The following is a 15,464-nucleotide window of genomic DNA, read 5'->3' as shown; positions in this document are numbered from 1 at the left end:
CAGAAGATCAACTTTTAGGAAGGGTTTTTTTCAATTGCTGTCAAGTAACACTATCATTTGCTTAAAAAACAAGTCCCCAAACATACATGCCTTTCCATAACCTACTGAAAACAAAATGTTTAAGCTAAATTAATCTTTCAGGCTTCAGAAAGAGCAGCTATTGGCAGAAGAATATGATGAATTGAAAGAAGTGACTGACTTGAGAAAAATAGCAGCTCAGCTACTGCAACAAGAGCAGAAAAACAGGTAATACAAAATCCAAATACAGTAAATATGGCCCACAACTCGTCTAACCTATTAATTTGTTTTTCCATTTAACTTGTCTGGTTAAAACTTTGTGTGTTTTTGTTTGTGTTTGTTTTATAGCTTTGAGGATAGACTTGTGCAACTAAAGACATTAAACAGTCAAACAAATTAATACAGAATGTTTAGGTGTGTGTCTCACATGTCTGTTTTCATAAAATGGATAGACAGAGAAGCCACAGTGTCCAGATGTAACCTGTATATTGTGATAGCAATTAATGATTATTTTTTTCATTGCTCATCTAGTGGAAACGAGAACAGGAAATCCATTTGACGTGAACATTTTATGTTTCATAATGTTAAGCTAGTCATTGATTATCTGATCAGGTGTTTAACACTCTCACTTTTCAAAGTGAGACACTCCTATGTAAAAATGATGGAAATTAGTAATGGCAAATTCTTGGCATTATTGCTGATGTGCTAAAATGCCCTCAGCGTAGATTATAAATGACTATTTAGCACCATGTACTGCTTCTGTGTGGTTGGTTATTTTTACAGAATATGAAGTTTTCAGTAAATGCAGGATACCAGATTTTAGAGGGTAACTCCTCCATTCAGACTACCAAGATATAACATTTTGCTAAAGGATGAGGAGAGAGGACCCTTGTTCAAGTATGTGTCTTTCAAATGATAAAACTCACAAACAAGTTGAATATCAGTAGTCCATCTAGCTAGCTGGCAGTCTCCAATGGGCATTGCAGAGGAAGGGGCTCCTGAGGAAGGATTTGGACTGGGACAGGAGAGTGGCTATATGGACTGGTTTGGGCAAGGTATTCTACATATAAGTGTAACAAGGAAGAAAATAAAAAGGTGCTTGTGTAGGTGGAAAAACAGGTGATGGAGGCTGGCTGCCGTGGAGTGAGAAGGGGAAAGAAGGCAATATGAAAAGATACAAGAGTGGATAAGTAGGGAAAGGCTAAGTTGTTAAGGACCGGAAGCTTGTATTTGAAGTTGAGGAGAATGGAATAGAATCAGTGCAATCTCGAATGGAAGGCTCTGAAAGGATTACTTGGGAGAGCCAATGGCATATTGGCAGATGGATTTCTGGATGTGGCATTCAGTGATGGTGAAGAAGTGGTTTTCTATAAGGAACATGGCAGAACTAAGAGGGGTTAAGGAGTATTTCTAGTAGGGGAGTCTGCATGGTCATAGAGTTTCCCACAAATGTGCTCAGCTGTGGAGGAGCAAGACTGAAGGAAGCAGAGAGAGTGTGGCAGCAATCTGGCAAGATGACACATTCCATGATCAGATGAATATAGTTTTCATTAGTGTCTTAAATTTCAGCATAGCAATGAGATGATGGGGATGCTACGCATCAGTTTGTCTTAAAACATTGTGAAAGATATTAAACCCTAAAATATCCTGATACTGCAGCTGCATATTGTCAAGCTTTAGAAATTGGCCAGAGTTTATCCCCATCGAGTACTACTTAAATCACAATTAATGAATTAGTGTTAGCTGAGTTTAATATTAACTGTGTGAAAAGATAATATGAATGTTTCTATAGCTTTAATTACTTGTAATTCTGTTTAAAGTATTTAGGAATGTGGATGTGTCCATAGGGAAGGGAAATACAATTAAGAAAGAGAAGTAGGAAACAGTGATGTTTAGTCCTGGTTAGGTGGCAACTGGCAAAAAAGAATTAGAAAATATTTTGAATTCTTCCTGTACTATAAAATAAATATAAACAATATTTAAAAATTATAGTAAACATTGTTTCAAAACAGTCGTTAGTTTTTTTAAATGCTGATAATTATATTGGAAAAACATGCTGTAAATCTCCTTATGTCATCATTTGTTACACCAAACGTTTCCTCTGTGACCAGACTTCTAACCTAGTGCTGCTTTAAATTACTTTTGTTAAGCATAGCCGTTACTGTGCTGTATTTAGTAATTGAGTTCAGAACTCTAAATTCTGCTTTGGTTGACATTGCAATGGTTATACTTGCATGAACCTATTGATTTGCTAAGCGTTACTGCTATATTCATGGCACTTCTATTTAATATTTGTGTACATTTTTTTTTAAATGTGGAGACAAACTCAGCACTGATTTAAACTATATGCAATCAGCAAAATATAACAAGATATAAGTCAGCCCTGATTTTGGCTCATAAGTTTTTGTGAATGTATATAATTCCTTGTAGTGACAGCAATAAGAATTGGAATTAGAGATTCAGTTGAAATATTTCTGGTTTTGAATCTACAACTTTGTAAATATTTAGATTTGTGCAATTTTGACCTGATCACATGGACTCCTCTAAAATTTGTGGAATCCAATAATTTCTTATTAACCTTAACTCTGATCATTTAGCATGTTTTCTTTTAATCCTGTGAAATCTATCCTCCTTTTTCTTTACTGCTTGCTATACTAATGACTTCCCTGTCCTCTCCCATCAACTTCTCCTGCTTCCTTCTTCTATCTCTGGGTTTGGTGTACATGAAATGTGAATACAGACGGAGACCATTAACCTATAGAACTTCATTCAGTGAAAAACTCTTCCAGAGGACGAGGGCTGCAGGACGTGCATCCAGGTATCTAGTGTTTGTGGAGCTTAAAACTCTGAAGATCGCATGTTAGACAAAAGCAATATTATCAGGACTTGGCTAATGCAAAGTAGAACAAAGTCATTGTGTGAATTAGTATAGGATATTAAATGGCCAAAAAACTGATCACAAACTAAATTGTTATGAACACATTCAATATTGTCCAAGAGGAAGTGTGTTTGTATTTCAGAACATTAGGTAGTTTAACATTAGCTATTCAGAGGTAACTTCCAATTGTAAGCTTGACTTTTTTTTTCCAGTCCCAACCACTGACTTCACTAGACCTAAGCAACCAGCCTGAAATTTCAAATATTATATCTTGCCCTAGATAACAATTTCCTGCAAAGTTCAAGATGGAGGGAGTTGGCAACCAGTAAAAGCCACATAGGGTACAAGAAATTCAGTGTTGGGATATGGAAGGAAGAGCCATATGTAAAGATGGGATATGCCTTGAAAGGAATGGGGTCCTTCTCACTATTGATTTTAGAATCCATCTGAATTCCTTCCCCACTTGCAAGACTCACCAAGGTCCTGTTCGCCTGGCATATTCTGCAGAGACTCCTGTCACTGAGCAGTTCTTGAGTATTTTAATCTAAGGGGACTTCCAGGCAAAAATCTTTTAATGTCCAGTTAATGTGTCATGACACAATTTTTCACTTGGCTTGGAAAATTCTTGAGAACAATGTAGTGTACTCAGGAATCACAAACATTAGAGAGCCTACTAATGCCAAGTGAAGATTCCACATTATTTAAAAACGAAACAACCTATTAAACTTTGGAAAGTAAGCATAGGTAAGGTCAGCCCCCCATCATCCCTTCTAATCTGAAGTTTGGAGAAGATCCTGTACTTGTAATGTAGGTCAATGGAACACTGAAAATCAGAGTGGAGATTGTATACACTAGTTCGGTGTACAGCAAAATTTGTATAATTGTCAGGACATGGGATTTTTTTAAAGAGGAGAAGATGATGGAACTCATGCTATATGTCTTGCAAAGAAATACTGAAGTACTCTTCTAGTGATAAATAAAGCCAGACTGCCTTCAGCTACTGATTATAGTATATGACAAAGAGTGAGGGTTGAGTGTGAAGATATGTGATGTGGATGGAAATGGTGGAATCTGTCCTGGTAGCATCACTCTGAGAATTACTTGAGTTAAGCATTTGTGAGTGACTTGATACATTCATTTTGCATGGACTCTGCAGTTTGTTGGCTTTTTTTAATAAACTGAAATCTTAGTTTTGGAGTTATAAAGCTTACTGATGTCTGGTGGTTGGTTTTTGTTTTTTGAGAAAAGTATAATGTTCTCAGGGGATGGGGCAATGGTTGGAATGAACAAATGACTGACTCTTTTTCCAGCTCAGAGAATTTTACCTTGAACTGTTGGGCTTGGAAACTTAGTAAATACAGATTAACTAACTTCCATGCAGTTTTATAAACAGGTTGTAGACAACATTTTCACAACGAACCTGCAAAAATCCATTTAGCTCTGTCATTCAGTCTCACAGGAAATTCAAAAAGCCCTGACTAGTCAAACATCCAACCACTGACCTGACAGATACTGAACTTGCTGTTACTTACCAGTACATTTACTTTGAGTTCACTTTTGATTATACCGTTCCAGACTATTTTCAGTACTGGAAAAAAGAGATCTGAATTTATTTTTCCTAAGTTCAGTATTTAAAATATATTTGAACACTCATATAAATGTCTTGGTTTTTAACGATTGGAAGCATCAGTGACTTGTGTCATTAATGGAAATAGCTTCAACCAGCAAAAATGCGCACATCATTAGTATTTAGTGTGTCAAATGGCTTATTTCTAAAACTACATGTCTGTCTTACATGAAATCATTTTATCTACACTGACAGTTTCATTTGTGACATCAAAGTTATTAAGTGATTCAAATTATTCCTTTTTTTAATCTTTAATTTTATTCTAAGGGTCTTATTTAAAGGATACTGATGGCAAAATTGTCCACTGATTTCAGTGGGAATATTTCCTGAAAACTAATGATCATAAAATGGTTGCATTATTTTACAGTATTTGCTATATCACATAGCACAAACATTGTAGCCTTATGTAAGTATTTATTCTGGAGAATTAGAATTTTTTTCCTACCTCAAAACACCCTGAAATATTCAGTCCTTAAAGACTGAATATAGGGAGTATGGACTGGAGGGAGTATATTTTCCAGTTTCAGAGTTCAGTCTGCATGATTTTATTACGTTAAATGAGATTTGTACAGTCGCAACACTTACCGTCATTGAAAAGTGTTTATAGTACCATTTAAGCTGAGCCACCGATGATGAGGTTGAATGAAAGCCTGTGATACAAGTCAGCAATTAAAGACAGTTGTAAGAGAGTGGTTAATCTGTGACTTAAAATGTAGGGGTCTATTTCACTTTTCCAATTTTACTTTTTATCCTTCTAGTACATATTTGTTTTTATTATCATTATTATTGAATTCTAGGTTTTTTGTGTAATTTAAGGGTACACTTTGATTTCACGGTGAGCAGGACTGAGAACAATGGAGTATTACAGTGCAATATTTTCTGTTCTAAGAATTCAAAAATCCTGAGTCCAACCCCAAAATAGCATGAGGCTTGCTTGAAAATCATTCAATTAAAAAAAATTGCTCTGTTTATTGGTTTACCATCTGTCTGTCTTTTTAATCCTTTAAGGGGGGCAGCCCCATCTCTTTCTACACTGTGTGTGATTGTTTCAGGGTAATAATCCACCCCTAAATGTGCACACAAGGATAGGCCACCAGTGGTTTTGAGGGTTCCAGGGTTCAGGAGGGTAATTGCCATTTTATTCAACACCATTCTCCCCATCATTGTTCTGACTCCCTCCCAATTCTCTCAGCCTTTACTGCGGTCTCCTGCTCAAAACCCCACTGCCAGTCTCCTGTTTATTTTACATTTCCCCTGCTCCCCATGCTGTGCCTCACTGACCACCTGTATGTTCTTCCTGACTGCTCCCACTCTGCATTCCCATGTCCCTCTGTCTCCTGTCTGTGCATGAATACTGGCTGGGCTTCAAACCCAATGAGAGCAGCTTATGTGGCCTCTTGTGTGAAGAAATGAGGAAGGAGACCTAGCTTTTTCTGAGATTCTAAAGAGTTGTTTCTTGGTTTTGTTTTGTTTTCTTTTAAAGAAATACCTACTATTGCAAGACTTGAGAGAGCATAAAAGTTGGAAACTCCGCTATTGATTTCAGTGGAAGCAGGACTGGGCTCTATTGGGTTTTCTTTATATAAGCACATTCAGATTCTATGTAAAAAATGCCACAAATATTCAGAGTGTTTGTTTATTTTGTAGGAAGCATTTAATGGAGAAGATGCTGTATACTTTACAGAGGTTGCTAACTAGAGAGCTGCCAGATAAATGTGTTTTCTCTTTGTAGGCTTCTTAATCATTCAACCTCAGTAAGCACAAGAAACAGGCCAAAGCAGACCGTGGAATCTGAAAAAAGGTATTAAGAAATTTTTAGCGCTTTCTTTCATAGTATTGAAATAAGATTTTTTTTTTTTTGTGGTGAACATTTCATACAGGGTAGAGATGAAGGAACATTGAACAATGAGGGCTGAATTCTGCCCTTGAATGTTCATGAATAACTTATTGACTTTTGTGGGAGCCCCACACTCCTTCCAGTGACAAAATTTGGATATGAAATACAGCTGTTGGAATAGTAAACCAGAGCACTTTTTAGCTGTTCTGGGGTTGTGGTGGTGAACTTCTTCAAGAATTTATTTTTTGTTAATTCTGGTATAACATGATCATTAAGACATTTTACAGCAATGTATATTTCTGTAGATCAGTATTTTTTCACACTGTGATACATAACAGTAAGTTCTTATTCTTTCAGCCATGAGTTCATAAAATGATTAGTATTCCTGACTGTTATGTGCCCTTTGCTGTATCGCTACTCTGCTGGGTGACCTTATCTGCCTTTTGTGATGAGACCCCCAAACTTGGCTTATACCAGTGTTGATAAAGGGGTATATTTTTTTAGGAAACAAAGGCCAGAGTTGCTTGGTGTCTGCTAACACCACCCTCTGACTCATGGTCCCCAGCAGCAGAAAACCAATCTGAGGGGGGGTGAGGGATTAAGCAGAGAGAAGTTCTCACAGCTGAGAGTCTGGTTGAGAAGCTGATGCAATGGAGAACTTGGAGGTTCAGCAGCTAGCAGAGAGGCCTGCTCTTCCCAGGCTTGATTTTTCTCTCCACTTGGTCTCTGGTGGACACAGTGAGGTGCAGTTTGCACTTCCCTGCACAATTGGGGCTGAACTGAATTCTGGTATCTTACAACATTCGTATGGTTTGGGTTGCTCGGATTCCATGGCTTAAGTTCAGTTATAAATTGAATAATTTTGTTCTATATCATTAAAAGCTTACCCCAGTTCCTCTGATAATGCATGTTTGAAATACTCGGGAATGAATTGCATAGTTACCTTTCACTTATTTCTTTCTGTGAATGATATGTGCCTACTATATGATGTAGTAACATCCAAGATTATTCTGACAGAAGTCAGTGAAAATATCTTTATTTTATTATTTATTTCATTTTGTTTACTTGGCACATTTGGCAGGTTGTGCGTAGAATCAGTTTCACTGTTTGCCTTCTTTAGTCGGCTTGTCAGTTTCTTTCTGGTTGAAAAGAACAGATAAAAGGTAAAAATTGTATAAGACATTTTAAAGAAAAAACTCAGAACGCTGTCTTTGAAAGAGTGCCCTGTCAAAAGAATTGGTTTTAGTTTGCCAATTTTAAAAGAAATGCAAGTTGACCGTGTCCTTGAGATGTCAGTTTTGTTTAATTTTGTCATGTCCCTAATGAAAAGCTCTCTCAGCCATTGAGTTTAATTTACCGGTTTTATTCTTTGAAATATAGTCAAGTTAGTTTCTTATCTATATTAAGAATAACTTGGGGGTAAGTGTGGAATTTCTCACTTCGAACATTTTAAGTAGAACTTGAGAAAATTAGTTTTGGTGTTTAAGTTAAACTGTTAGTAATTTGAAAAACACTTCTGTATGGTGTAAACAGTGCATTTCCAAGTTATTTAGGCATTAAAATTGAGCAGTAAACTGAAAGCAAACTATTTTTTTTAATCCTAAATTTTGTTGTTTTTTTTTTCCTAGGGATACTATTGCTTTGCTAGAGTTCTTTAATGGCGGTTTTTGCTGTTTGCAGCTGCTAATAAACATTTCCCAAGTGTAAATAGTCAGAAGCTTCAGGAGTGGAAAAGCTACTCTGCAAATCATATCAGTGAATAATGCCAAATCCTAAACCCAGCTACTGGGCAAGGGAGAGCACAATTACAATTACTTGGTATATTCAGGAGCAATCATGGGGGGAAGGCCCTCTTCATAAGGTAGATTTTAACTAGCATCTTTTTGTCTGTGTTTGAACCAGTCCTTGGTAGAGGACCAATAGATATACCTATTCTATTTCTAAGAAACAAATTTGGCGGATACAAACTTCGCTTTTAATGTCAGAAGAAACTGTTTTTGAACTGTAAAATTAGAGACCCAGAGTCTTAATCCTTTGTCTGTGACAACATAATCCTCTCCTCAGCAGCCTAGGGCTTGGCTACACTGGCACTTTACAGTGCTGCAACTTTCACGCTCAGGTGAAAAAACACCCCCCTGAGTGCTGCAAGATACAGCGCTGTAAAGCCTCAGTGTAATCAGTGCCACAGCGCTGGGAGCATGGCTCCCAGTGCTGCAAGCTACACCTGTAGAGGATGTGGTTTATGTGCAGCGCTGGGAGAGCTCTCTCCCAGCGCTGGCGCTCCGACCACACTCACACTTCAAAGCGCTGAAATTTCAAGTGTAGCCATACTCCTAGTCTGTAACTAACAGGATTTACTTCAAGTAAGGAATAATCAACGCGAGTAGATGGAACTTAAAAACAGGATTTTTGTTTCCTATTAAATACTTGCAGTAATAAATGGAAAGGCAGAAAGGAAAGAGATATACAAGTAAAATTTTCTCTAAATACAATTGTTTTTCAGTGCTTTTTATTCAGATTGGATTTCTTTGATGAATAGGTCTATAAATGATACACAATTTTTAAAACACTTAAATATGTATTTATGATGTAACTCACACAGGACTGGTTCCAAATATCTTAACATAGATTGTACCTTTTGAAAAAGGTACATTATCCATGTATAAACCAAAAATGAGTTCTTACAGGGTTCACTCACTGTTGGCAGCGCCACCTGCTAGCCATCCTGGGGATTAGGTCCAGCCAGGCCTTGTGCCCTCCCCTGGTGGTGTCTCTCTTCCTTCGTCCTCATGCCCTGCTGGCCCCTCTCACTCCAGGAACCCCAGCCTCCTCTTCATGACTTGGCCCCTCTGGCCAGGTCACCATACTTGTTTCCCACCGCCCCCCCCCCCAGTTATCAAAGCCCTTCTTGAAAAATGGGTTCAGGCAGTTTTCTTACTCACTGCCCCACTGGTGCCATTTCATCAGTGGCTGGTAGGGGGACCTGGATATGCCCTCTACTCTGGGTCCTGGCTCAGGGGCCCTGTCATTGGCAGCCAAGGTTTGACCTCTTCCATACCTCACTGCTTTCCCCCTGAGCCTTGTCTTACTTTCCTAGCTTCCCCCCCTCTTAGGTTTGCCAGCCTCCCAATTCCCTCTTCCCAAGGAGTGACTTTGGACTATCCTCTATAGCAGTGGTTCTCATAGTAGGGAAAGCCCCTGGCGGGCCAGGCCAGTGTGTTTACCTGCCGCGTCTGCAGGTTTGGCCAGTCGCCACTCCAGGCCAATGAGGGCTGCAGGAAGCAGCGCGGGCCGAGGGACAAGCTGACCACCCTTCCTGCAGCCCCCAATGGCCTGGAGTGCTGAACCGCGGCCATTGGGAGCCATGATCGGCCAAACCTGCAGATGCGGCAGGTAAACAACCTGGTCCGGCCCACCCGGGGCTTTCCCTGAACAAGCGGTGGCCCTACTTTGAGAACCACTGCTCTATAGTCCGAACCATATCTCCCTTCACCCAGGGAGTGACTGCAGACTACTTCCATGCAGTGCCCTCTGTTGCCAGCTTCCTGGATTATATAGGCCCCACCTGTTCCTGCCCATCTGAGCTCCCTGTCTCCTCCAGGTGCAGCGTGGGCAGTTAATTGGGTCACTTAGCCATTTTAACCCTTCCGAGTCTTTCATTGGATGAACGCTCCATCACAGGATTCTTTCTGGTTCGTTATTTATGTGCATTGCTGTTTTTCCTCCTTAGATTTTCTAATGCAATTAAAACTAGGATTTTAACAAAACCTATAATGGCCCTCAGTAGAAATTTTGCAGCCTGTTTCCCAAATTGCAGCTTGTGGCATTTATAGTTCTGCTCACCAGAACAGTATTGTAGAGGGATCATATATCTCATGCCTATTTTTAAATCTATCTGCTAAAAGTCTTGGAAGAGTATTAAGCGACTTTGTAGCTACTGCAGTTACCTTCAAAATAGCACCTTGTCATCAGAAATGACTTACTGCTTTTTTATCCCTCACTTTCTGTTGTGTTGTATTCAGTGATGTCATATTGTATGATGCAACATCATAATCCAGTTGTCCACTTCTGAGCCACACCATGGCCCCTGAGAATTTATGTACCAGCCTGTTTCAGGCCTAAGGCCTTGTGTGCCTGTGCTGAACATCTTACAGGCCCAAGTCACTACATAAATTAATACTTATATTTAGGGTATAGAGGGGAATTATACTTGATATCTTTTATTCTTGGTTACATCTGTAAGGCAACAACTTTGAGTAATCTACTGACCTTTGTCAAACATTACGTCTTGTGTAAGATGCCAGGTTCAGGAGGGCAGTACTAAAATAGCTGTTTAACGTGTGCAGCTGAAATCCTTCTTCCCACAATCCTGAGGGAGTGCTGCTTGCCAGTCACCACAGAGGAATCTGCATACTCAGGGAACAGTTACATACTCTACAGCAACTGGTTCTTATCAATGTGTATCCCACAGCCCATCCTCCGGTCCCATTTTCCAGAGTCCCCAGTTTCCACAGGCTTTGAATTGCAAGGGAAATGAGAAAAGGCTGCAGCCACCCTGCCCTTTATGTCACTGCTCAAGAGCCCAAGGTGGCAAAGGGTGCATGCATCGCCCCAACAGATGCTGCTATTTAAAAAAACAAAAAAAAAAAATCCAATCTCGTGTTCATGAGGCACATGCACATCTGCTATGGGATCCACACTGACTGCTACTCCTTGAAGAAGCTTTTAACATAGGGCAGGTAACAGATTATTGTTGTTTTTTTGTATTGCAGTAACGTCTAGGAGCCCCAGCCATAAACCAGGAACCTATTGTGCTAGGCATGGTAAAAACACAGAACAAAAAGACTGTCCCTGCCCTGAAGACTTAACAGTGCTGTAGCCATGTGGGTTCCAGGATACTAGCGAGACAAGGTGGGTGAGGGATATCTCTTCTTGGACAAGCTTCTGTTGGTGAAAACTAGAGGCTTTCAAGTTTACCAGGTCTTTTTCTGGTCTGTGTAAGCTCAAAAGCTTCTCTCTTTCACAAACAGAAGTTGGTCCAATAAAAGATATCACTTCACCTGCCTTGTGTTTCTGAAGAATTTAAACAGGCAAAAACCTTCATTGTGGTCAGATCTCACTATATGAGAGCTGCAGGATTGATTACTTACATTGTAGTAGCATCTAGAGGCCTCGACCAGATTGGTCCCCAATGTAATATGTTCCATTCAAACATACAGAAAATAGTCCCTAACCCCCCAAATGCTTACAGTGTAAAAAATAAGGTCTGTCAGGCAAATGGGAGAAATAAGGAGAGTGAGCTTGAGGAAGACAGAAACAAAATAGCAGGATATGCACAGTTCTTACGCAGTAGGAGCAGAAATCACAAGTTGCTACTCTTCTAACTGTTACCAGGTTGTAGATGACTAAGTGCAACCCACTGTTTGGTGAGTGCTATGTATCCCTCCCTGTGCAAAGTCTTCAGAAGGGAGGATCTCTTGCAGCCCACAGCTACTGTGTCTGGCTCTTCAGCTCATGATGGGACTCATGCTTTCAGCTCTGGAGGTTCCCTGGTTTGGTCCCCAGTGTCAGCCAAGATGGTTGTTGGTAACCATTACTGAAGCAGTGAGTTTTAAGTAGGAACTTTGAAGAAGGATTTTGTTCAAAGAACTTAAATTTTTTAAGCTCATTTTTTGAATTGAATAATACAAGTAGTTTCAAGTACTATATCTACCCGTTAATCCCCATGTGAACTTTTGAGGTTCTACAATTTAATTTTCCTCTTCTAAAATGTTTCTCTGCCCTATTGCTATGTGAAGGACCCCCCCCACACACACACACAAAAATTGACCGTACAGAGCAAACAGTGAAAGTAACTATACACGGGGCTGTTGCAATCACAAAATAAAAACTCTGGAAACGATAGAGAAATTTTTACTCTGAACTTTCAGTTGTTGTAATCTTAGATGTTCTTAATATTCAGTGTGTGTGTGTGGGGGGGGGGGAAATAAGTGTGTGCCCTTAAACTGAAAGTGCCCTTTTAAAATGGCATTAGAACAGACTTCAGTTTTACTGGTAATTTTGAATAAAGTCTGTATCTAGTTCTTGAAGAAAGTAAGTAACTGAATTCCACAAGTAATATTTTAAAGATTTTTGTTATCCAGTTGTTGTATGTATTGGAAATAAACTTGGAAAATAGTAAGCATAGTATGCTAAAACTATAAAGGACCTTGAAATGGATCTGGATGCAAAAATCTCAAAGTTCATTACATTTTAATCAATTCTCATAAAATTATCTTTCACAGTATTGGTTATAAAGTTGGGCAACAGACAAGACATCAAAACAATGTTGATAACAATATGCATTTTTAAGACTACATTCAGACCTCAGAAAATCTGCTTAAAATATCAGATTTCTATATCCTTATAAAATATTTTGGAAGTCTTGCTATTAGTGTGTAAAAAGTAATAACATAGTTAATAAAACCAAGAAAATACATATTCAAATAGGGTTTGTTTGTGTTGTTTTGTTTTTGTTTTTACAGTGTCTCAAGAGATGAAACAAATTCTCCAGTGTCTCCTTACAGATGGCAGGTAAATATGTGCATGTAAAACTATATAACCTTTATTAGCCCTTGATAATCATTTCATCCATGGATGTGCTACTGGTGTAGCATAACTTGCATAGTGTTTGTGTTCACAGATGTATTTGTTTGCAGTTACTAATAAATTTATGTACATAATTGTGGTTGCAAAGGTAAAGTTAATCTAAAAATGTCCCTCTTCATGTAAACTTCATTTTGTATTGCATCTTTAATACAGGCTTCCATTTTTTTCTTTCAAATAATGCTTATATCAATTTAAGATCTTTGTACTGCTTCTAAGGCATTATGGGTCTTAATTTCGCCCTACTTTATTCTTGTATTATTTCTTTGCCTTGTGCGTAACAGATTTTTCTGTTTCCTCAGTTTTAAATAGTCCTTATATTGTAGATCTCTTGTTTTGCTTTTTATGCCTAGGTAGGAAACACATCAAAGTGCTGTGAAATGTTTGTGATCAAACTCAAAATGTTTGGTTGTAGATTTCAATTCAGTATTTGTTTTATGTTCATTTTATGGTGCCCTTAGGTGGTAATACAAAGAGAGCTTTAGAAATGTAGATTGATTTATATGCATTGCCCTTGTAGGTAAATATTTCCTTTTGAATCATCTTCCTTTATATTTAGTGGATATGAGACCATTTAATTATTTAAATTAACTGATCTTTTATGAATAAGCCTTTTATTGTTTCCTTCAAATTATTATATTAATTTACATGTTGTAAAGATGGATATTTAGATAGTGCCATCTATTTGCATACATTTGGTTGTAGGTGGGAGTCACAAAAAAATGCTTTATTAAAAAAAATCAGTGGATAACTGACCTGATGTGTAAAATTATGCACACCTCAATTTGCATGCACAGTGACTTGCTGTGTGCTCAAATAGGGTGATCACTCATGAATAGCTCATCACATATCTACCTTTCCGTTTGCATGCCTATTAGTGTATACAATTTCAGTACATGCCTAATTTGTGAAAATCAGGCCCAGCAGGGTTAATGAAGAAAGCTGTGGTTTTAAAAAAAAATTAAGTAATTTAAGGCCATCATTAAACTTATACTCTCCACCATATATAACTTATTTTAGAGTCTTGAAATGTAAGAAGTGCTGTCTGTAGAAGTAACCTGTATCAGAGATTGGTGAAATTACAATGCTACAAAACTGAACTGTAACAGAGGCAAATAAGGCCCAAGATAAATAGTATTTCTAGTTAAAATAACTTTTCTGTTCAAATTGACCTCTTTAATATAATTTCACTGTCCTCATAATCCATGATAATGTTTAAATACTTTGCAGCCACTAGAGAATCAAAAGGATCTGACAGATGAGCAGCACTGGCCAGAAACACAGCCTGTTATTTGGCAGAATGAAGAGAGGAGGAGGAGCAAACAAGTTAGAAAGGAATATTTCAAGGTATTGTATACTTATTTTTTCATTTGCTGCCTCTTTTCCCTCTTTGAAGAACTAATGTTTCTAGTTACAACTTGAGCACCTTTCCTGTATCCTAAAGGAAGACAATGTATTTAAGCTTAGTTATCACCAGACTAGTATGATACAAACTGATACATTTATCTTCTGGTTCACTCTCTGCTGCAATTTGTAGAAGTGTGTATATATCATCTAATCATATTAACAAACAATATTTTGAAATACTGTGTTTTAGGCATGAGTCATTAAAAATACTATGGGCTTTATTTCTCTTTTGTAAGATACACAGGTGGGTTTTCTTGGATAACTAAATGAAGGGGCCTGATGGGATAGCATTTTCTTCTAACTTGCATGTGTTATATTCTCCAGTTGGTTCAGTCCTGTTAGATTAATACATGTGCTTCCAGGGCAATTTGAGAGTGCAGGAAAACTGGAAACATTTAGCTGAGTGTGGAAATGCTTCTTATTCCTCTTATCTTCAATAGCAAATGTAAACTTAAAACTGTGTTCTGAAGGTAGAGAATAAAACCTAACCTAGAATCCTTCCAAACATCCATCATTTCTTCTTTTCTTCTCCCCACCTCAAGATTAAAACCGCAAAAAATAAACAAAACTATTTTAAACAAACATTTATGCTCAATTTGGTATTTTTGCCATATAAGAAAGATATACAGTATATCTTAAATCAGTTGACATATCCTAGTACAGTATGCTAATATCACCCTTACATGTTTGATTTAGTACCTATCTTACTGCATTAACTTGAGGGTGAGAGAGAGGAAGTACTCTGAGATTATTTCCATTTGTTTGCAATGTGTACTAATGGTCACAAGATGTCAGTGTCTGCATGATGCAAAATAGGCACACAATCACCCAATTTCTGTAGATAATTGTGTTTTTTTTGACAAGCTTCAGATTAGCCCTTCTGTCTATAAAGAGATGACAGCTTTAACAGTGTTACAGAAAATCTAAATAAACTGAATCCAATTGCACATTTCTTCTTTGAGTGCAAGTGCCTCTGTATAGTCAACTGAATACATATGTGCTCCATCCTCCTGAAATTGGAGAATTATTGCAAATAGTGTCCGTTAGTCCAC

The 15,464-nt window shown here is 38.0% G+C and overlaps 1 protein-coding gene across 3 annotated transcripts in view; it reads left to right on the top strand.

The window, feature by feature from the left end:
* LRCH2 (leucine rich repeats and calponin homology domain containing 2) overlaps positions 1-15,464 on the top strand; it is an 89,974-nt gene that overhangs the window by 54,716 nt on the left and 19,794 nt on the right. For 2 of the 3 annotated variants that reach the window (XM_050964911.1, XM_050964913.1), the window contains 5 exons: positions 142-246; positions 2,759-2,836; positions 6,256-6,324; positions 12,885-12,933; positions 14,236-14,352. In XM_050964911.1, coding sequence (XP_050820868.1) covers positions 142-246; positions 2,759-2,836; positions 6,256-6,324; positions 12,885-12,933; positions 14,236-14,352 — 418 coding nt within the window. The remainder of the gene's footprint in view (positions 1-141; positions 247-2,758; positions 2,837-6,255; positions 6,325-12,884; positions 12,934-14,235; positions 14,353-15,464) is intronic. The other variant, XM_050964912.1, reaches the window with a different exon arrangement.

This window comes from Gopherus flavomarginatus, chromosome 8, assembly GCF_025201925.1.
Source record: "Gopherus flavomarginatus isolate rGopFla2 chromosome 8, rGopFla2.mat.asm, whole genome shotgun sequence".
NCBI lineage: Eukaryota > Metazoa > Chordata > Testudines > Testudinidae > Gopherus > Gopherus flavomarginatus.
Note: the sequence above shows the minus strand (reverse complement) of the source record. Positions and strands in the feature narration are given on the sequence as shown.